Source organism: Ruditapes philippinarum, unplaced genomic scaffold (genome assembly GCF_026571515.1).
Source record: "Ruditapes philippinarum isolate M1 unplaced genomic scaffold, ASM2657151v2 ctg170_1_1_1_1, whole genome shotgun sequence".
NCBI classification, from domain to species: Eukaryota; Metazoa; Mollusca; class Bivalvia; order Venerida; family Veneridae; genus Ruditapes; species Ruditapes philippinarum.
In genome coordinates, this window is record NW_026858297.1 from 234238 (window position 1) to 259033 (window position 24796).

Consider the following 24796-nt stretch of genomic DNA (forward strand, 5'->3'; position numbering starts at 1 on the left):
TATAAGTCTACCATTCATATTTCCAGAATTATCTTCCCTTTAAACTTTGAATTTCCCCATTTTTTATTCTATAACTTCTATAATATTTCATATTGTATAATTTTTTTCATGAATTGAGATTCATATATGATTAGATTTATATAAGTTGAGCACCCCTAGGTTTCCCTGATTATTTTCACATTCAGAACTCAAAATTTATTTGGAAATTGTTATATAATTTTTGTATTTTCTTCTTTGTTTCTATTAATGGTATCTACCTCAGACTTAAGATAATTGTTCTTTGTCACCACTCACATTATGTATGACAATGTTCATTGTTCATTCTGTCATCTTTATTTCAAAAGTTATCTCCTCTTTAGTTTAAAAACTTTGCTTTGTATGTTATATGATGGTACTGGGGATGTTAAAAGATTTGCCCTCTGTTTGTCTGTCATTCATTCTGTCTAAACGCCCCTAAAAACTGTTGTGAGATCACTTATAAAGAACATGGTACTTTTCTAAAAAAAATTACTTAAAATAGAGAAAAGTTTAAACATTAGTTAAACATATACACCCGAAGAAAATTTGATATTTTGATTATATGTTGTATAAACATTATAGTTTACTTATCAGGCATGGAAACGTAACACATTACTATGACAAAGATGAAGAAAGAACTCAATAGATTTAAGTTAATACATGTCTTCCACTGTGGCATAATGGAATGGCCATGGCTGTTCAGAATGTTACTCAGGTGTTTTAACCGGTTGAGTACTTTTGAATTGTTTGCAATACATGTACTTTGACAATTTCTTGTTTTATTTAGACTGTATCTGGTGCTGTTTTACAAGTAGAAACTGTTTTCATCAGCAAAGTACTAGAATGTCCAACAGGAAACAGACTTGATATGACAGGGGATCCACCATTCTGTGGTATGTAATATTGTCGACATGTGAGGTGTCAGGAATATGTCCGATAGACACATTTTAAGTATAATCTGCAATTTTATATATATTGACCCTAATTCTCACATCAAATGCATTGGATATACTACAGACAATGTAGCGGAAATATATTTGGAGATTTGTTTCATTTCTTGTGATGTTACATAATTATAAGCCTTCAATATATAAATAATTGTTGTCATTTAATCATAAAACTCATATGTACAATCTGTACATTACAATCACAATCAACATTTAGACAACATAAATTTGTACATGAAACATCATATCAATATATCAATAAATAAACATTGATTTGCAGCAGCAGTAAGTAATTTAATATTACAAATCTGTCGACAGGTGCATTGAAAACATGTATATTAATTAAAAACACTTTCAGCAAGACCTAAGACTGATAAGACTGACCCTGAATGAATACCAGTAATATCCCTCAAACGCAAGTATGCTGTATTTAGTGAAATAGTAGGAGCACTTGTAATATGATTAAAAAAAACAACATATTATACATTTTAGTTCCATGTTCTCCTGGCTACTATCTAAAAGATGGAGAGTGTATGCCATGTGATTATGGTCACTACCAAGTGAATGAAGCCCAGACAAAGTGTGATGAATGCCCAGATGAAAAAGTTACATACCGCAGAGGTGCCAAAGATGTAAATGAATGCAAAGGTTTGTGAATATCTAATAGATTTAAATGATCAACTGGAATAAAAAGTTATTTTGCATTTATTATTATGAAAGATGATGCCTGATTATAAATTTTACTATATATTGAAGAAAATCAGCAACAAGGGTATGGTTTAGCTATGAAGAATCCTAGAAAGAAATTGAAACATTATTTGAACCATATGAGATATCACCAACTGTATAAGGCCCTGGTTGGCTGGTCAACCCTTCCATTCCTCATATTTACTTACTCTTCAAAGAGCCTTGGTGTCAGGTTGGCCCAACCATTTCTCTTAATTCTGTATAGTTTCCAGTTTATTTTATTGTTTCATTATCAACCATCCTTATATAAAGAGTCTTTAAGTTTTAAACAGGAAAACTCCATTTAACAATCAAGTAAAGTGTAACAAAAATATTAAAGTGTAACAAAAAATACTTTGAAGAAATCCAGTAAAGTGTAAAAGAAAAGCATTTATTTCTTTTCTAGTGAAATGTCCAGCAGGTCAGTACTATGTCAAGGCTGAAGAAATGTGTGTTGATTGCCAAAGACATTTTTATCAGCATGAGAAAGGCAAGAATTTTTGTCTACCCTGTGGTAATGAGTACAAAACTGGAGGTGAAGGATCGGACAGTGAAAATGATTGTAAAGGTATAAGTTATCTGCATCAACTTTGAGTTATTCTTTATCACATTTCAATTGCATATGATATTTTTAGTCTCCTACCGGTTTACCAGAGGGGACTTTAGGTTTACCCTCCGTCCGTCTGTCAGTCTGTCAGTCCGTCCGTCAACAAAACTGGATCCCGCGATAAGGCAAAAAGTACTGAAAATATTTTTATAAAACTTGATATATGGATAGATGGCAGTATGGAGATTATGCACTTCATTTTCTTTTCTTCCTATGTTGAAAATTCTGGTTGCTATGGCAAAAAATAGACTGAAAATAGGGCAAATTGTACACATAAACTGGATCCAGTGATAACGCAAAAAGTACTGGAAATATTTTTATGAAACTTAAAATATAGGTAGACGACAGTCTGGAGATTATGCACATTTTTTTTTGTTCTTCCTATGTTGAAAAAACTGGTTGCTATGGCAGCAAATACACTGAATTTCAAGATTTCTGATTCCGATTTTTACGCTTTTTCACTATAACTTCAAAGGTATTTACTTCAAACTTTAAATATTAGTTTCTGTTCATCAACCACATCATATGTGACAAGGTTTACAACTTTAGCACAAAAATTATCAGAATTAACCTCCCTTGAACTTAGAATTTTTATAAAAAAAATGTTTTTACTTAAATAACTTCTTTATTTCTTAATGTATCTGCTTCAAACTTTATATGTTTGTTTCTTATTATCACTCAACAAATTTTAGAAGGTTCAATACTCTAGCAAGACTATTTTCAGAATTATATCCCCCTTGAACTTTTTCGGGAAATTGGTATTTTTCCCAACTTCTTCATTCCTTTGAGGTTTTACTTCAAGCTACCACATCATAATTATATGACAAGATTTTTCCAACAAATTTACTTAAAATAGAGAAAAGTTGAAACATTTGTCATAATTATTCATCCTGAGAAAGTTGATGTCATTCATTCATTCAATGGTATAACTGAATGGCCATTGGCCCATCAGAATGTTGCTGGGGTTCTAACCAGTAGGGGACTTATGGATTGCTTGCAATACTATGATAATTGCTTGTTTAAAGTTGATGTTAAATTATGATAAATTAAGTAATTCAGATTTTGGTAGGGAAAGCTATTGTACTCACCCTTATGTTGATATTGTCATTGCACTTAGCATAAGTTTTGTGCGTAAGTTGGTATTTCCCTAACTACTGAAGGTAATATGTATGGTACCCATCTAATTGAACTTATTTCACAGTAGTAATTTATTCATGCAATTAGAGGGTGCTGCCTACTTGTATCATTCTTCACAATGATAAATTTATGTACTTTAAGGGTACTACTCATATTTATAGTGTATTCATTATATAATTTAGATGGATACTACCTACATACTAAAGGGTAATGCTCATATAGATTATTCATAATTAGATAATATACTGTCCATATGGATTATTCATAATCTAATGGATTTTCATGATTTAATAATTGCTTATAATCATTTTTTTCATAACTGCAATGTTTTCTAGCTCACCTGTCACAAAGTCACATGGTGAGCTTTTGTGATCACTTTTCATCCGGCGTCCGTCCGTCGTCTGTAAACTTTTACTTTAAACGACATCTCCTCATAAACTGCTTAGCCAATTTCATCCAAGCTTCACAGGAATGGTCTTTTGGTGGTCACCTTTACAAATTGTTCAAAGAATTTAATTCCATGCAGAACTCTGGTTGCCATGGCAACCGAAAGAAAAAACTTAAAATACCTTCTTTTAAAAAAACCCAAAGAGATAGAGCTTAAATATTTGGCATGAAGCATCTTCTAGTCAGTGTCTACCAAGTTTGTTCAAATAAAAGCCCCGGGGTCAATATTGGCCCCGCCCGGGGGGGGGGGGGGTAATTGATTTTCTTTATATGTATATAGTAAAAACTTAGAAAATCTTCTTTTAAAAAACCGAAAGAGCTAGAGCTTAAATAAGTATCATGAAAAATCTTCTAGTGAGTGTTTATCAAGTTTGTACAAATAAGATCCCTGGGGTCAAAATTAGCCCCACCCCGGGGGTCATTGTTTTTCCATATATGTATATAGTAAAAACTTAAAAACATTCTCTTAAAAAACCCAAGGAGTTAGAGCTTAGATATTAAGCATGAAACATCTTCTGGTGAGTGTCTACCAAGTTTGTTCAAATAAAAGCCCTGGGATCAAAATTGACCCCACCTTGGGGGTACTGATTTTCCTTCTATGTCTATAGTAAAAACTTAAACAATCTTCTTTTAAAAACCCAAAGAGCTAGAGCTTACATATTTTTTGAAACATCTTCTAATGGGTGTCTACCAAGTTGGTTAAAAAAGCCCATTGGTTAAAATTAGCCACACCCCAAGGGCCTTTATACAGGTGAGCGATTTCAGGACCATTATGGCCTTCTTGTATGTATATAAAGGGCACTTCCCGCATGGATAATTCTTAATTATTTTTTATTCATGTTATTAAAGAGAATTGCCAAGCTGGATGGTTTTTAAATGGAGACAAATGTGAGCAGTGCACACGAGGTTACTACAAAGACAATGTTGGTAATACAAGGTTTGATGACTGTAGGAAATGTCCTGATAAAAATGGGAAAGAGACAACAACAGATAAGCTTGGTTCTGAAAGTGTTGATGCTTGTAGTGTTTGTAAGACATTTTCTCATCTTTATATCTCCATTTCCCTGTTTAAATGCCTTGAGCTTTTAAAATCATCTTTTATTGATTAGCCTGACTTTTTTGAAGACAAATTTTGACCCATTGCTTCTGTCAAGTTTTTGATGCATTTCTGTCCAGAAACATTAACTTTTTTTATTTCTTAATGTATTGTCTTCATACTTAGTCAAAGCAACCCTTTGGCCAAGACTGTCAAGTAAACAAGACTGAACTTGACCTTGACTCATTCATGGCCTTACCTTTAAGGTAAGTTAATGAATTTTTGCTTGATTTTTGCTGTCATCAGCTATAACTTTGTTATAGCTGATATATATATGGATGGATTCTCTTCAGTACTTCTACCTTAAGAACAAATAAAACTCAGTATGACCTTGACCTGTCAATAACCTCAACCTTGATTGTCAAATTATTGTAATTTCAAAGTTTTTTTGCTTTAATTGGTTAAAACTTTGTAGTTAATGTATTGTCATCATACCTGTGCACAATAATCCATGGGACAAGATATTAAAGAAGATTTATTTGACCTTGACCCTTATTTGATCTTGTCACATAAGTATCTTAAATAATTTCAATTCATCTGCCATTATGAAGAACACTGGATTTCAAACTGTGCAGACATGTGTTATTTGCTCTCACTATTCTTTCAAATAAAAATGGACTACCTTTAAAGAAATTGGATATTTTTATAAGACTAAATTCCTTGGACAATTCTGCATCTTAATATGAAAATTAAAAAGTGTTTTTGTGATTAGAAAATTCATAATTGGATGAAAACTGTTCAGTTTAACTGTGTTTTTTTCTCATTTATTTTAAATAAAAAAAAAAAAGGATTTATAAATTCTCATATAAAATACCTGAAATTCCTACTAATCTTGCAAACAAAAGCTACTAAAATGGCTTTAAATATTTAATGGACTAAAGTGTTAACAACAATCTGTGATAATGGCTTCTAATCATTCATCAATGGATATGGAGGATTTTGAAGGATAATCAAACGATGACTTGTCTGACAACTTAACAGTTGATATTCTATTTCTAATAGTCAGCCCAACAAGTTACAATATTTCTATAACATTTTTTCAACAATCAACAAATGCAAAAATGCTTCAAATTTTAAAGTCTATGTATCAATTATAATACCTTCATAGGACAATACTTGGTTAACAACAACAATATCTCTATCAAACAAGAAAGTTGTTCTTACAGTATATAACAAAACAATGAAAATGTTGATCCAAGGAACTGGATGCAGAGTATGGCTTAACACTATCCTCGAGCATATAAAATGTGACTTAAAACAGTCTGGGGGTAACAATGCAACGACTGATAAAAATGCAAACCACGTTGCCTCAAACTCCAACAATTTCAACACCAAATGTAAATGGCTCAAAGCAGCACCATTCACTTCCTCTGACACCATCTCTTATCAGTAGTCTTTTTCTGACACTTCAAAAGAACCTCACCAAATCAAAATCAACTGGTATTGTGCTGTATCTAGAGCAATATTTGGTCCATCTATAAACAGTGGGATGAAAAACTTGGTAAAGAGTTTAAAAAGGCTAAGAAAACTTAAATAAGAGGTTGGCAAAAGGATGATTACCAAGAATTTAACAGACAATTAACTATTATTCAAGAAATTGACAAGAAACCTGTACAAAAGCTACACAAAATTGGACAGTCAAAATGGAATACACCAATGAACTATAGAAATATGACAAAAAGTAGTGAAGAGACAGTGCCAAAATCCATCTCATCTTATTCTTATGAAACATTGCCAAAACAAATCCTGCTTGAAAATGAATTTCCTAATGAAACAAATTGGGCCAAATATAAAAATTCTGAACCAAAGCAGAAGAATGAAGATCTACAGCGGGCCAATGAATTTGATTGTAATAAAAAAAATTCGATGCATGAAAAATCTGCTGAATTAATCTTCCACATTACATGCATTATAAAATCCGACACAGCAACTCAGTGTGATTTTGAGGATAATACAAAAATTGAATATGCTGAAGAAAAATCAAAACAACTATCATCAGCATTTGAAGAACTTGAAGTCATAAAAGAAAAATTGAAAACTGCAGTTTTACAATTAAAGAAACAACATGAAAATCATCAGCAGGAAAAAATAAATTTAAATATGAAAAAGAAAAACTCCAGTCAGCAAACATTGATATGAGAAATAAGCTCTCGGCCAATCATATAACTGAAAACTATGAATTTAATGCCAAAATTCTTACTTTGGAAGAAGAAATGACGAAACTTAGAAATATCAACCAGTCATTAAAGAAAGAGAACAAGACACTACGTGATAAATTGTCTTCGAATCAAAATCTACAGGAAATTAATGACCTACTCCAGACAGAAGTAATTTCTATAAAAGAGACACTTGAAAACCTCATAACTTCAGTGAATACTGTACAGAATAGGACGTAAAAATATGGCGTCAAGTACAGACATATGTCTGCTTCAACATGAGATGTCTTTGCTTAGGTAAGATCTTAAAAACAGCCAAACAACTGAAAAGCAACAAGATACAAGACTAAGTGACACTGATCTTTCAATGCCAACACAAGACAAAAAACCTTAAACCAATCAGGAAGCAGAAAATGAAAAAAATAATAAAAACAAAAGAGTATAGGAAAAGTCCTTATCATAGGGGACTCTGTCATAAAAGGTCTCAATAGACAAAAAATGAGTACAAATAAAGTGTCTGTAAAGTTCAAATCAAATCGAAGTTCTACAGTTAATGACATAAATAATCTTGTTACAGAACAGAAAGCACGTCCAAATACATTAGAATCAGCGGATATCATCATTGTACATGCAGGAATAAACAATATTTTAAACGCAGATAAACCCTCCAGCATATGTGAAGATTTTACTAAACTGACTGACACATTGAAAAGTCTTAACAAAGGTGCCAAAATAGGGATTTCCTCGATCATTTCAAAAAAGAGAGAACTTCTATCAAAAGACAATATTATAGAAACAAACATATAGATCAATACATTGTGCAAAGAGATAGGATATATCTTCATTGATACCTTTAAGGGTTTCACTAGCAACAATAAAGTTAGCCAAAGTCTTTTCTATGATGAGGTGCACATAAATGCTGAAGGCTCTAGAACTCTAGGAATGATCCTGATCACTGAGATCCGAAATTTTCTTGGTTTGGTTGACTCTTCATTGAAAAAACAGTAAATTTTCGATTTGCCAGCAACAGACAAAGAACGACCACCAGCATCACTTTCATGGCCAACCTCCATGGGTTACCAGAAACTAAGGAGTCGATAGCCTCAGAATTACTGGGTACTTCCACCATGCTAGGAAATAACTCTCCACAGGCAGAAAGTAACAACAATGTTAACTCTGACACTGCTCATACAATTAATGAAGAAAACTTGACTGAAATTGAGATCAATGAAAATCCAAATATACAACCATTCTTCAATAAACAAGGATTAAATATTTTTCATCTTCTTTACCGCAAATTTGATCAGATAAAACTTTTATTACATTACCACAAAGAAATTGATCTACTTTGCTTATGTGAAAATTTTTTAGATAGTCATTTTGAAGACAGTGAATTCCAAGTAATTATGTAATTATTTCTTCTTATATTGGTTTAAATATGTTTGTTTTATATGTTAATTTTCACTTTTAATAACTTGAATGTATGTATATATGTTTTATATATATGTTAATTTTCACTTTTGATAACTTGAATGTATGTATATATTATCAACTCATGTCTTTTTTTGTTCAATGTTGATCTCACGTATTTCAATAAAAAATGTTTAATTTGACTGTGCATTGTTGAGGCTCTCAGGGAAGACTGGGCTTGCCCAATTGAGTTGCCCCATTAAATAAAGTCATTTCTTACTTACTTACTTACCTACTTACTTACTTACTTACTTACTTACTTACTTACTCATACTTACTATTATGTATTTCTGAAAAGTTGTGTCATTTTAAATCTATACTGAATTTATTATCAAGATTTTGCATTGAATTTAAAACAGAAAAGGGACATTGTTTACTTGGTAACAAATTCTTTTTTATATTAAGATTGAGTTCTCATTTTTGCAGATAAATGTGAGGCCGGCCTTGTCTCCTCAAACTCTGGATGTGAGCCTTGTGACCTGAACTTTTACCAACCAGTACAATTTCCACTATCAACTGATAAATGCAAGCCATGCCCACAAAAAGATGGTCGAATTACTAATACAAAGACTGTAGGAACAACAACTGTTGAAGATTGTCTGCGTGAGTGTTATAACATTTTATTTCTGTATACAGTGTAACGAACTTCTGAATTTCGGAACTTGTAAAATCCGGAAACTTCAGAAATCTGGAAACATCAGAAATCTGAACATTTTTCAGGGTTCAAAAATTTCTCCGTTTTCTATGTAATCAAAACCTCGGAATAACACATTTTCTAAATTCTGAATTCCGAACTATTTTCTGGTAAAAATTAGGTCATGTCAATTATTTACTTCCAAAATCTGGAAATTAAAAAAGGTATGACGGAAAATTATACTTGTAATTGAGAAACCTTCAAAATGTCAGTATCTTCAAAATAACAGTAACCATTTATCTTGACACCTACTAGAATTACAACCTGTCAAGAATATCAAACACTAGTTTAAAGTTTGAAAATTAAGAAATTGATAAATATAATGTGATGAAATGAAAAAGTACTGGTAAATAGCAGGTGAAATATACTAAAGGATAAATTGTGATAATTAACTTTATGCTATTGTATCAGAAAATTCAGTTAAGGTGATAATGAAATTTAAAATAGTAAAAAAGCCTATAATTTTGCTATTTTATTAATTTAATCAGCTTCATATATTTTTCACCATGTCTTACTATAAAAAGTTGTATAATAATTTTACTTGTTCAGATAATTCCGAACTTCTGGATTCCGGAAACTTCCAAATTCCGAACTATTTGGCTAGTCCCAAAGGTGTTCGGTTTTCAGAAGTTACACTATATGTATATTTTTATGTCACCTCATTTCTCACAGAATAATGACATTGTCTCTGAAAAATGTTCCATTTTTGTGCCCCCACTTTAGTGGCGGGCATTTAGATTTACCTTGTCCGTCCATCCGTACGAACCCAGAGGTACTTGTGTGACTTGGAGAACAATTGGTAACAGTAAATTCTCTTTGATCCTATTGATTCCGTTTTTACTTGTGTGTCTTTTTTAAAACCTTGTGTGACTAAAAATGGCCAAAAAGATCAAAGGAAAAGTCACATAAGTACCATTTTGTGAGTACGTCTGTTCTTCCGTCCGTCCGTTCTCTTTTGTGTCGCACGTAACTCAAAAAGTATTTGACCTAGAGTAATGAAACTTTACAGGAACGTTGATCAGCATGTGTAGTTGTGCACCTGGGTATTTTCGTCTGGATCTATTTAGTTTTTTTAGAGTTATTGCCCTTGACTTAGAAAATTTTTGCAATTTTCAACTTGTGTTGCATGTAACTCAAAAAGGATTTGACATAGAGTCATTAAACCTGACGGGAAGGTTGCTCAGCATATTTAGTTTTGCACCTGGGGTTTCGCTTGTGGATTTATCCAGTATTTGTAGAGTTATTGCCCTTGACTTAGTAAAAACCATTTCATTATGTTGTTATTTTTTCCTTGAGCGCTTGAGTTAGAATCAACCAACTTTACAGAAATAATGATCAACATCACTAAATTACAGGAAAAATGATTCACATCACTGTGAAGCTATGCACCTGGGACTTTGCTTGTGGATTTTTTTCAGTTTTGCTAGAGCTATTGCTCTTGACTTACAGTAGAATAAATTTGCAATTTTCAAGTTGTTCATGCATAGCTCAAAAAGTATTTCACTTGTAGGCCTGACAGTTTACAAGAATGTTGGTCAGCATGTGTACTTATACACTTTGGGGTTTGCTTGTGGATTTATTCAGTATTTGTAAAGTTCTTGTCCTTAACTTAGTAAAAGATTTTTTAGTTTTCAAAAAATATTTGACCTACAGTCATAAGATTGACAGGTCGGTGGCGCGGTGGGGGCACCCGTGTCATTTCTAGTTGTTAATTAGTTTGTTGGAATCCAGCACAGTAATATTAGCTTTTATGTCCATCGAGTGGTGAGTGGTTGATTTGTATAGGTTCAGGAGTTTGCGTAGCTTGTAAAACAATGAATAAGTCAATACAAAATTGTACAGAGCCCCTAAGGTGACATTTTTGACACTTTTTTCCCGGCAATTAATTCGTTTTTACGAAATATTAATTTGTGATTACGAAATATTTATTCGTTTATACGAAATAATTATTCGTTTTTACAAAATATTTATTTTGTTTTTACGAAATAGTAATTCGTTTTTACGAAATAATAATTCGTAATTACAAAATATTAATTTGTTTTTACGAAATAATGATTCGTTTTTACGAAATATTAATTCGTTTTTACAAAATCTTATTTAAGGTCATTGTAAGCTGGACAAAGAACCTACTAATCTCACAAAGGGATCATTTACAAGCCTGGATCAACCTTGCGATTATATGCCGAATGGTTCTCAAGTTATTATATTTAAGCGAACAAGGTTTTTGAGTGAGGAGTCATTCTCTATCCAAAATGGTCTCTTTTTCCCCATTGTCAAATGCATGTTCCTATCAGCAATGTCTTAATTTTTGAGACAATTAATCATTTCTTACATTTTTCTTTAAAAAAGAAACATGCTTTATTATTACTTTCTTTTACCATATACATTAGTAAAACTAAAGGGACGAGGGGGATCCAGACTTTCACTACTCTAATCAATTTAATAAAAAAAGAATATTTCCTTACAATTTATGTGATCATAAAAACATAACAGTTTATTTCAAAACTCAATAAATTCGACTAAATGAAACAGAAAATGATGTCCGTGTTTGGATTTGAAGCATAGGACATCCATTTTAACAAAATTTTCCTAGCGCGTGTACTATCACGGCTGTGGCGGCAATATATGCTATTGCCTGAGGCGATTAGTTTGATTTATATACAATAGACTTGGGGAGAAAAAAAATCACTATTGATATTACATTTACATGTCTTATATTCTGTCAGGAACTAAGTTTCGAGGCCTTATTAATATCTATTACCAAAACTCTTTGAAACCCTTGATAAAATTTAATTGGTTTTTACGAAATATTATTTGTATTTAAGAATTATTATTTCGTAATTACGAAATAACATTTCGTTTTTACAAATTAATATTTCGTAATTACGAAATAATATTTCGTTATTACGAAATAATATTTCGTTAAAACGAATCAATATTTCGTAATAACAAATTAATATTTCGTAATAACGAAATAATATTTCCTAATTACGAATTAATATTTCGTAAAAACGAGTTAATAATTCGTAAAAACGAATTTATATTTCGTAATAACGAATTAATATTTCGTAATAACGAAATAATATTTCGTAATTACGAATTAATATTTTGTAAAAACAAATTAATAATTCGTAAAAACGAATTTATATTTCGTAATTACGAATTAATATTTCGTAAAATCGAATTATTATTTCGTAATTACGAATTATTTTTTCGTAAAAACGAATTAAGTTCCGGGGAAAAAAGTGTGGATAATGTCACCTTAGGGGCTCCGTAAAATTGTGTTGTAAATGGACTTTTATTAAAGCCATAAACAAAATAAACTACAAACTTGTAATATTGTCTAAATTAAAGAAACATATTATGTAATGTAAACAATTTGTTTTATCTCAAAAACAGGGGAAAAATTAGAAATTCCGTCATGATACAAACATGAAATATTGACTAACACAAAATAAAGCAACAGAAATGTAAACAATTGGACTTCTTACTGAGAATTTAGAAATTCCGATAACAACATGTAATGTTGACTAACAAAAGAAATATGAACTACAAAGTGTGATATTGACTAGCATAAAATACATATCTTTTTCAAAGTACAACTATCTTTGTAGTGATAAAAGGATATGACATATTGTTGTTTGTTTTATTCAGCTATATGTGATGCTGGACGGTTCTTCTCTGAGTCATCTTGTAAGCCATGTGAAAGAGGAACATATAAAGAGAATGTTGGAGATGCTAGATTTGGTAACTGCACTGTCTGTCCGGATGGTAAAACTACCAACAATACAGGGGCAATCAGTGGATCTTTGTGTACTTTACGTATGTTTCATATATTTCATTGCAATTACTTGTACAGAAATGAGTTTATGAAAATGTAAAATAAAATGTTTGGCCCAAACTCAGTGTACCAGATTATGATTATCTTCCTGCAGAACTGGTAAGATTAGCATTTATGTTTTATAAATACTTTCTTAAAATAGATATAAATTATGTTCTAATAATTTCATATCCCTCAATGTTAGCTACAATTAATTAATAGCATTACAAAATCCCTCCAGATGTTACAGATATATCAGTGTGTGCTTGCTAAAAAATTACAATAAAATTCAGTTGTATATTCATATCTTTATCAGAAATAATATGAGGTCAGATTATTTTGCATATTAGCCAACTTTCACTGATAAAAATAGGCTGGTTGAATAAAAGCTGTTGAGGTTGTTTTTTTTTTCTCCAGTGGATATAAACAGTTTCACTATCATGAATTCATGTCCCTTCAACTTTGACTTAGGGAATATATTATATGAATATTGCAAAAGATTCTTCTGTTAGCAGGAATAAATACAAAATAAAATTGAATTATTTGTTATTTTACCATTTACAGCAAAGTGTGTAGCAGGCCAATACCTGAAGGAAAATGTATGCACAGATTGTGTCATGGATTATTACTCTGAAGTTGAATATCCAAACTCACAAGTTCAATGTATTCCATGTAGAACTACAAATGGCATTGTTTATGGCACTGAACAAACAGGGACAAATAATTCTTCACTTTGTAAACGTAAGGGATCTTTAATTCATTTGAACATGGGAGTACTGTTTTACGTTTCAGTAAAAGTTTAACACATCATGTCACTATATAATGTGACAACATTGTTAATAAATTTCTTATTAGTTATCAATTAGTGTGTTGTATCAATGTAGTGACTGCTAATAAAGGGGATTTAAGGGTCTACTTCTAACACCATTAAAGCCTTAAAATTATCACAATACCTATGAAAACAATAACAAAATTTAAAACTATAATCAGAAAACACATTCAGAATTTTTTTCTACATTTATTTTAGCAACTTGTCCTGGAGGGAAACAATATAATGCAGACACACTACAATGTGAGAGCTGTCCAATAGAGAGTTTTAAAGGTGATGATGACAGGTTTGGATTATGTGTAGAATGTGAAACAGAGAGACCTGGATATGTAGCCAGTAATTTTGGATCTAAATCAGCTGAACAGTGCACAATACGTATGTCATTTACTTACAAAGAAAAACAAAGAAAATGTATAAAATAATCTTTACCCGATGATCATTACATATTCTATGTTTGGCTCATATTACATAAAAACACAACACCTGTCTGTATATTGTTTCAGAGCTGATTTAAATGTAACCAAAATAACATGTTTACACATGTTCACAAGAGGTTCTAGATAGAGTGATATATAACAAATGTAGGTATATTTATAGTAAAATTATATGTCCATGCTTATTTAAAAGCATTATATATAAATGTGTTTGGAACTGAATTAATCAAGGTGTCAGTGTTTCATTAAATATGATGTTCTCATAAAATATCAAACTGTTTAAATTATGACAGTGATATCTGACAGGTATATGATAGCCAGTAAGGCCCCCACGGTTACACGTTTAAACAGATTTGTTTCGATTTTCAGTCAAAAACGTTTACGATAATTTTTACCGTTTAATCGAAATGACTACATTGTCTTACAAAATATCTTAATCATTGCCAGTAATCATGAATTCTATCAATTGTAATTGGTTTATTCCAAAGTAAAATACGGAAAACAGGTATTTACAACCCTTCACACAGCATTACCATGCACTAATCGTGACATAATACATTGGTAAAGTTGATTATCATTTGATCTTTCAAAAGAGCGAAATGAGGATACAATGCAGAAAATGTGTGTGGACTCAATTGTGATGGGCCCTGAACATTAAATTATTTGTAAATAAAAAGTAAGTCATCATTTGAGACTTGAATACATGGTGTAGAAGTACCACCGTTTAAACGGTATCGTTTCGGTCCTGAGCAATCGTGTAAACGTTTACAAAAAATTGTAAACGTGGGAGCCTTAATAGCCAGTAAGGCAAACCAGCAATTCTTTTACACTTTTCTCTGACTATTTTATTTGTTGGTTCAGTTTGCTAAAAATAGACAAAGACCACTATGTATATTTTACAGGGCAACAGTAAATTTAGCACAGCTAAGATTAATTGAGCAGAGCTAGGGTTGATTAAGCATAGCTGAGGTAAATAAGCAGAGTTTAGATTAATTAAGCAGGGCTGTGGTTAATTTAGCTGAACAAAGGTTAGTTTAGCAGAGCTAGGGTTAATTTAGTTTGGCTAGGTTACATTTAGCAGGGTTAGGGTTAATTTAGCAGAGCTAAGGTAAATTTAGCAGAACAAAGGTTAGTTAGGGACAGTCCCCAAATAAGGTGGCTGTCCCGGGGGTGTCCTGGAGATGATTTATGTCCCGGTAAAAAAAATAAAAAATAATCTACTTTGAAGCAAGAAATTTTATATTTTTATATAATTTTATTGTCAAGATTTTATAAACTAGTTTAGAACGCTAATAACGAACGATTATTCCCTAAACAGCATTGCAATGGTGACACTTATCCTTAAATTGGTATATCTACGTGCCCTTTCGTATAAATTTAATCCGCCTGGAGGCAGTTATTAGTGGTCAAGCACGTGAAAATTACCGCTAAATATGAGGTGATGAAATCTACAAGATTCAGCGAATGTTGCAAATAAACGACATGGCTAATTGTCAGTACTTAATATAGCTTTATTATATTCTGTGAATGTTTGAATTAACGATGCGCAAATACTTAAAAAAGATAGAAAAACTGTCAATAATTATTGACATTCTGTCTTTTGTTTATGGTGTCATTAACTTTGCAAGTTGTAAACACCTGTAATATAGGTTGTATGCCACTATGTAAATTAAAAAAAAATACGTTTGCTGATCAATGCCCCACCTCCAAATGAAAAGTGTCCCGGAAATGAGTCTAAATTTATGGCATGTATGTAAATATTAATTTTACGGAACAAATGTCAATTTAGCAGGGTAAAATGCTAATTTAGCAGGAGAAATGTTAATTTAGCAGGGTAAATGTTAATTTAGCAGGGTAAATGTTAATTTAGCAGGTTAAATGTTAATTTAGCAGGGTAAATGTTAATTTAGCAGGTTAAATGTTGATTGAGTAGGGAAAAGGATGCAATACATGACATATATAATAGTTTCCTTTTTTTCAATTTCACAATTTTATCTAACAGAATTATTTTGTTTATAGGTAACTGCCCAGCAGGATCTAAGATTAATGGGAGTGAATGTACACTATGTCCTAAAAAGACTTATCAAGATAAACCAAGAAAAACTGAATGTATAGAATGTGGAATCAATCTAAATACTGTTGGTGAGGGAAGTACCAGTCCTGAAGCCTGTCAGAGTAAGTTTGATCAACAAAATTTAGTGAGTTTTGGTATTTATAATAAGAATTCAAGCAATTCATGCAGGTGATGCCTGAATGATTGCTATGTAGTTTAACATGTAGTTTGACACTAATATAATAAAATTATCATTGCAGTCAGCTATTTTAACATGGCATCCCGAGTCACATATATGAAAACAGTGCAATGTTTCCATCTATTTACTGCACTTTTTTATGCAAGAATATTTGTTATTAGATGTAAAGCCTGACCCACTAACAATCTTTGTTAATCTTTACCTTTGGTTCTCAAATATTTTATAGAGGTACAGTTTTGTATTAAATTATGCCACCCCTTGAAGAAGAGTGGGTTTATTGTTTTGCTTATATCGGTCCATCGGTCTGTCTGTCGGTAGACCACATGGTTTCCGCTGATTACCTTGAAAACAATTTATTACAAAGTCTTTATATTTCACATAGTGATTGGTCATAATTAGAAGATGACCCATATTGACTTTGGGGTCACTAGGTCAAATGTCAAGGTCACAGGGGCCTTAAATGTCAGAATGGTTTCTGTTGATTATCTTGAAAGTATGCATCACAGTCTTCATATTTCACATAGTGATTGGTCATATCTAGTAGATGAACCCTTTTGATTTTGGGGTCCCTTTGTCAAAGGTATGTCAGTATGGTTTTCGCTGATTATCTTGAAAAGTATTCATCACAAAGTTTTATATTTCACATAGTGATTGGTCATATAACTAGTAGATGACCCCTATTAATTTTGGGGTCACTATATCAAAGGTCAAGGTAACATGGGCCTTGAATTTGTAGTTTTGTAATTCAACTTATTATCTTTGTAACTTTTTATCACAAAGTCTTCATATTTCACATACTGATTGCCATAACAAGTAAATGACCCCAATTGATTTTGGGGTTACCAGGTCAAAGGTCAAGGTCACAGGGGCCAAAAATGTTAGAATTCTTTCCGCTCACTATTTTGGTTACTATTTATCACAAAATCTTTATATTTCACATATTTATTGTTCTTTACAAGTAGATAACAATTATTGATTATGGGGTCACCAGGTCAAAGGTAAAGGTCACAGTGTCCTTGTATGGTAGTATGATTTCAACTCATCTTGAAAGCTAATTATCACAAAGGTTTCATATTTCACATAGTGATTGGTCATAACCAGTAGATGACCCATATTGCTTTTTGGGTCTCTACTAAGTTCAAAGGTCAAGGTCACATGAGCCTTAAATTTCCGAATGGTTTCCGCTTATTATCTTGAAAACTATTTATCACAAAGTCTTCATATTTTGCATACTGATTGGTCATAACTAGTAAGTTACCCCTATAGATTTGGGGTCACTAGTACAAAGGTCAAGGTCACAGGGTCCTTGAATGTTAGTTTGGTTTCCGCTCATTATCTTGAAAGCTATTTTTCACAAAGTCTTCATATTTCTAATATTGATTGGTCATTACTATTTGATGACCCCTATTGATTTTGGGTCAATTTTTCAAAGGTCAAGGTCACATGGGTCATACATGTCAGGATTGTGTCCGCTCATTATCTTGAAAACTATTTATCACAAAGTCTTCATTATTTTTCTTTTTTCCATAACTGAACACTTCCATGTACCCATTTATGGCTAGTTTCTATAACAAAAAAAAACATTAATGTGAGTCAAGGGCTAGAAAGGGGGGCATATGTGTCGTTCGACATTTCTTGTTTCATTCTTGGGTCATAACCCAGTGACTTGTTGAATTTTTTTCAGCTTTTTTCTTTAAGTTTAGACAACAGTTGCTGGTCAGTTTTTGTGTTTGAAATAAAATTTTGATCATGGAAAATTTTCATTGTGATTAAATAACCATCACATTTTAGTCATTATGCCCTTGTCAAACAACAGTTTTAAGGTGGACAATTTTCGGACCAAAACTTCTAAAGTGAACCATATTAGGGCAATCAAACTTCTCCTGTTAAATAGTTTAATTACATAAATCTAACTTGCTGCACTAGAAAAAATGTTCAGCATTTACTTATTTGACACCAAAAGGCAGAGAATTGATCATGGATTTGTTTATTAGAAATATTGAGAACATGTTAAAAAAGTTTCAAAATAACTATCTTGTTTTCTTTAGAAGTTTAATTTAATTACAGCTGAATGTGGTCCTGGCCAAGAAGGTAACACTTCATGTGAGAAATGTAATGAGGGAATGGTAAAACCAAATGCAGGATATGAATTATGTCAAAAATGTGAAAATGAAGATCGTACATCAAATGAAAATAGAACGGCCTGTGATGTTTGTAAGTGCTAGACTGATTAAATAAATGTTATATAAAGGTACAATGTATTAATTGTTGCTGTAATGATTTAATGCGACTGTATTAGATAAGGTATTTATGGGAGCTGTAATAATATTAAAAAAAAACTATGGGAATTACTTACAATTGTCATGGCGCCCCTTACCAAAAAAAGGGCTCTCTGGTGAAACATTGCGGCAAATTTGGGCCGCAAAACATTGCGGTGAGTTTTGCGGACAAAACTGCTTTCAGGGCATTAATTTACCATGCAAATAAGGTTTGCGGCAAATTTTTGCCGGAACTCATGGAGGTTAGCGGCAAACTTTGCCGCAAACTATAGGGGGAGGTAGCTTCTGTTTGCGGGCAAATTTTAAACCGCAAACCTCATTTGCATGGTAAAAGTTTGCAGATTTTTCGCCAAAAGTTTGCCGGAAAATTGCAGCAAACTTCATTTGCATAGTAAGTTTGGGAAATGTTTTCGCCAGAAGCTTTTGGTAACACTGCGGAACAACTTATTTGCATATTTGCCAGTTTCAGCAAATATGTTATGGCGATTAATTTTGGCAAACATTTTGGTAAAGTTCTGGCGAACAATTTTTTTTCAAACCCATTGGAATAAAAAAAACTAGCTGAATTACTTAAGAAAAAAATAACCATATTGGTTTAACACATTTTTTCAAATAGAAAATAAAGGAAATATTACAAACATATCAGTAGAATAAATGAAATTTGATTAAATTTGTAAAATAAAGAAATTAATTCACCAAAAGAGAATAAATTTGTACACACTTTTTTTATTAGCAAACTGATTCTAATACATATTTGACTTTCATAAATTTGCCCACTCTTTAGTTATGATGCTATCATCGAATTGTTCATATTACTTAATAATCAATTAAAACAAGAGCTGGGCGGTTGAACGCGGGGTGAATCCTAGATACAGAAAAGTATATCTTTTGAAGTTTCAGGGTTATGTGCCAGAACAAAGTTCAAAGTGTGATAATCTCCAAAATAGTTGTAAAATCCCACTTTAAATAACGACGTTATGGGCCGTACACATTTTTGCTTCAAGGTCATGCTGTGACCTAGACCTTCAAGGTAATGACCCAAATGTTGCATGTGACATATCGTCTCAATATGGTGATCATTCGGTGAAATAGTTGTAAAATCCGACTTCAAATAGACGAATTTATGGGCGCGGACACGATTTTTGCTTCAATGTCATGTTGCGACCTTGACCTTCAGGTATTGACCCAAATGGTGTGTGCGACACGTCGTCTTAATATGGTGATCATTTCTGTGAAAATAGTTGTAAAATCCGACATCAAATAACCAAGTTATGGGCCGGCACAATTTTTGTTTAAGGTCATGCTGTGACCTTGACCTTCAAGGTAACGACCCCAAATGCTGCGGCACGACACATCGTCCTCAATATGGTGATCATTACTTTTAAATAGCTTTAAAATCCGACTTCAAATAACGAAGTTATGGCAGCGACACCTGATTTTTGTTCAACGGTCATCGGTGTGACCTTGACGCTTCAAGGTAGCGACGCCAAATGTTGCGGGGCGACAGGTCGTCTCAATATGGTGAGCATTTCTGTGAAATAGTTTTAAAATCGCACTTGAAATAAACAAAGTTATGGGCTGGACACGAATTCAGGTTTCGTATGTTACGTAACAGACAGACGGACAGACAACCGCAATGACTATATGGTCGCCGAAATTTTTCGGGGAGCATATAAAATGTTTGACAATAGCTATTATTCAGCACATGTTGCAGTATTTCTTAAGCAATAAATGGGAAATATAATATTGTTGTAAAAGATAAAAATCAGAAAAGTTACAGTTTGAAATCTTCTATCTGGACAAAAAGTTTCATTCAAACATGAACTGGCATGGTATTAACATACATACTTTCGACATCCACTTAGACAAATCACTATTAATAACGAATAAATAACTAAACAATAGCCGTTATGTGTTATGCAAAAACAGACTAAAGACGAATATGGCTTTCCAAAATTGTAAAAATGAAATCTCAAAATTTATATTTTGGTGCTTAAACAAACAAGCATATTTCATGGACATAATACCTTCAGATTTAAACTCTCTGTATATAACATTATGATTGTGAGCAAACCAATAATCGTTGAACCGAACAATTATGGCTTTTCAAATTGTTTAAATTAATCACAACAATATTATTTGGGTCTTATACAAACAACGAATTTTCAATAGACATAATTTTTTTGTTTGCTTGTTTTTGGGTTTTTAAACGTCACATCAACACAGTAAAGGTCATATCCGTGACTGTTCAGAGTGCCCTTCCTTGCATTATTTCAGGCAACGAACGGCCGTATGCTGAGTATGAAACCACTGACGTTTTAGTTTAAGCTTAAGCTGGAATAGCTTCCTCAACAAGACAGATTCAAAGTCCTGTCGGGATTCCAACCCACAGCGGTGAAGGGGCAAGTGGTTTGAAGTCAATGACCTTGAACACACTTCGGCCACGGATGCCGCCTCATAGAATAATAACTAAAGATTTTAAACTAAATGTCTTTAGTCATGTCATATAACAATTTCAAGCAGCAACAAAAACAAACTAGAGCTTTTAATGGCTTTCAAATTGGTAAAAAATGAATTTTAACAATATTTTTGGGTCTTATACAAATATAGACATAACTATTAAGAGATTAAACTAAATTGTGCTTAGGCATGTAATTATAGATTGCAAGCAAAAACAAAAAAACTGACTTAGGAACATAGTGGCTTTCAAATTTGGTAAAAATGATCTTAAGCAATATATTTTGGTCTTATAATACATAAACCATAAGTAATTAGATAACTAATGTCTTAGTCATGTCTATATAGCGATTGCAAGCTAAAAACAAAAAACTGACTAGACACTATCGTAGGTTTGCCCAATGAAATTGGCTTGGCAATTTATGAGATGTTGTTTTAAAGATTTCAAGTTTACGACGAAGATAGACAAAAGCTTTGCAATGTCACTTTGTTAGCTAAAAACGCACTCTTTACTCTTCTCTTCCAAGTTTCAGTGCCCTGGCCATTGTTGTGTATTTTGGTGTTGACTGCTTTGGTGACTAAGCTTTCTCTCCATATTTACGTTTATTGGTGCAAGTACACTGAAAAAACAAGGTTTATTTTTCATTTCCATGTTACCTGTTTATACTGGATCAACTAGAACTATCACTGAAGGTGAATTGATACCCCAAAACCCCACTTTGAAAGTAAAGTGGCAGTAATCTATTAGTAAGCCCACTTACAAATGAAGAAAATAAAACAAAGAGCAATTATTATTTTATTGCTAGGCTTGAATCTTTGATGCTGTTGGGTATGAACATGTATTTGCATTGCAAAACCTAATTTATTTACAGAATGACAAGTGGCTCATGATATTATAAGTTTTATCTACTTAGTTAAGAATCAAGGTATCATGTTAAAACACCAAAATAACAAACAAGAGCGATTCAGTGATGCACATGTGTCGCCTCATGATGGCGCAATTTCATGTTGGGACAAGTTTTCGTGACAGTACAGACAGTGCACTAACTAGACTTGGTACTGATCATTCCTTTAAAGTTTGGTATGAAATTTGCACGCAGTAGTTTTTTGAGGAGTAGTCGGACAATGCTTTCATTATGTTCTGGCAACACACAGAAAACAACACTTTTCCATCAAACTTGCCAAAATATCATGTCAACCGAAACGCTGTGCAATATGTGCAAGGACTTTGAGCACAGATGCAAATCCTGTAAAGTTTCATTGAAAATTGCATTTGTGGTATAGAGATGTAGTCCGGACAATTAAAAAAAAAGGGCCATAAGCTCTGAACAAAATCATTGAACCGGAAAATGCTGACAATATGCACCTTGGACTTGGTAATGATCATTCTGTAAAGTTTTGATGAATTGCACCAGTAGTTTATGGCGAAGTAGTCAGGACAGCTTTTGTGTATCTGGGCAACACACCCGAAAAAAACAACGCTTTTTATCAAGGGCCATAACTCGGCCAAAAACATTCAACCGGAAAACTCATGAATATGCCAGCCAAGGACTTAAGGTTACAGATCAACCCTGTAAAGTTTTCATTGAAATTGCATTAGTGGTATTAAGGCAAGTAGTCAACGTTACAAACTTTAAATAAATAAAAAATTATTAAGGGCGCATAACTCTGACAAAATCATTGAACCGGAAATGCTGACAAAATGCACAACTAGACTTGGTATGATCATGTCCTTGTAAGTTTGGATGAAATTGCAACAGTAGTTTATGAGGGTTAGTCCGGACAAGTTTTGTGACGGACGGACAGATAGACAAGACGACGGAGAAAATGATGCCCTATATTTGGCCACTCCTCCATAGAGGCGATTCACAAAATGAAGCCATGCTGTGACATGACAGCTAGGTGCAGAACTCAAAGTTAAATACGCAGGGTCATTCAAATATACCATTAGGATTTTCCTTCTAAAAATGCCACTGTTTGAAAGAACTAATGTTGAACTATCCAGTCTTACTTTGTATGCAAACTCACTTTTTCATTTATACATCAAATAAGCACGTGTTATAAATATACACAGATACTTTTCTGACAAATTGCTAAATCATTACTGACATAAGACTGAGAAAAACTTGAAATGTGTCAATAAAAGCACGGATGCCCCACATGCCTACTGTTCTGTCAATCTTATACTCTAGTCCAAATAGTTTTTGGGACTACATGTGCACAAGTTGAAAAACTAAAAAAATCAAGCAAAGGCGCATTATTCTGTTTAAATTTAGTTGCAGCAAAAATTCCTTACTTTACTACGCATATACACATTAAGTTTGTTAATCCCTGGAAGTTTAAGCATAAATCTGCCATCCGGTTTAGAAGGAGTTGCGTTCACAAGATTTTGGGACCAGACTGACAAGTGCCCGCTATATGCTCCCACATTGTGGGGGATAAAATAATGCTTTATTTTACTTAGGTGTTAAACTGTCAATGCTCTTTTGTGCCAGGCAGTATCTACTGCACTGGACATAACAGCTGCGGGTTTTTACAGGGAAATTTCGGGGAAGTCTATAATCTGCTGTGAGTGTTTTTTTAAGATGCTGGAACCACTTCTGATTGTTTCAACCACCTTTGACTGGTCTGTGGAGAACTGTAATTGTAAAAATATATTTCAAAAATATTTTCTGTATTTTAAAATTTATCTTTAAACGTAAATATTGACAAATATTGAAGATTGAACAACAATGAATTGACAATAACATATGTATAATTAATGTAAGCACAATGTTTTCATAGCAGTTTACTAGAATAAGTTTTGTTAATTATTAAATGCCTAATTGCACGACTTTTTTTTCCTGACAAATTTTAGTATCACTTTTTATGAAATAATTCGGACTGCATATCGATTATTCATCAACATGAAGATACATCAAATTGTTTCTATTGAAGACGACCCAAAATAGCTATTAGCAAAATATCACAGTATTATATTTAAATGCTAACCATGATTATAAATATATTAAAAAGACTCAATAGCTTTCAAACTTACAGTTTAATAGGCATTTTTGTTTTTGATGTATTGTTGAGGATATGTTAATCACAATTGTATAACATCTGCACCATTCACTGTCATTTGTAACTGTAGCATTTGACTGATGAATAGACCTTTGAATAAAAAAAAAAAATACATTATGTACAAAAAGTATATGGAGAGATATTCATATATTGAAGCAACTGACATAACACAAACAGTTAAACACACCATGTCAGTTTTTGCAATAGTGCGCTTTACTTTCGTAAATAAACAAAATACAGCAAAACAACTTAACCAGTACTCACTTTAAGTGGCTGGCAAACATGCTGGCAAGGACATCCTCCGAGATTTTTTTGTCAATAAGATCTTTCCATGATCGTTGTGTTCTTGATACCATTTCGGTTC

The 24796-nt window shown here is 32.5% G+C and overlaps 1 protein-coding gene across 1 annotated transcript in view; it reads left to right on the forward strand.

Annotated features, from left to right (window-relative positions):
* Nucleotides 1-24796, forward strand: part of LOC132752704 (uncharacterized) — a 136171-nt gene that overhangs the window by 91127 nt on the left and 20248 nt on the right. The window contains exons 41-50 of the mRNA XM_060743068.1: nucleotides 806-911; nucleotides 1458-1613; nucleotides 2098-2259; nucleotides 4732-4911; nucleotides 9031-9207; nucleotides 12953-13120; nucleotides 13683-13859; nucleotides 14146-14322; nucleotides 16401-16556; nucleotides 18701-18847. Of these exons, the coding sequence (XP_060599051.1) occupies nucleotides 806-911; nucleotides 1458-1613; nucleotides 2098-2259; nucleotides 4732-4911; nucleotides 9031-9207; nucleotides 12953-13120; nucleotides 13683-13859; nucleotides 14146-14322; nucleotides 16401-16556; nucleotides 18701-18847 (1606 nt within the window). The remainder of the gene's footprint in view (nucleotides 1-805; nucleotides 912-1457; nucleotides 1614-2097; nucleotides 2260-4731; nucleotides 4912-9030; nucleotides 9208-12952; nucleotides 13121-13682; nucleotides 13860-14145; nucleotides 14323-16400; nucleotides 16557-18700; nucleotides 18848-24796) is intronic.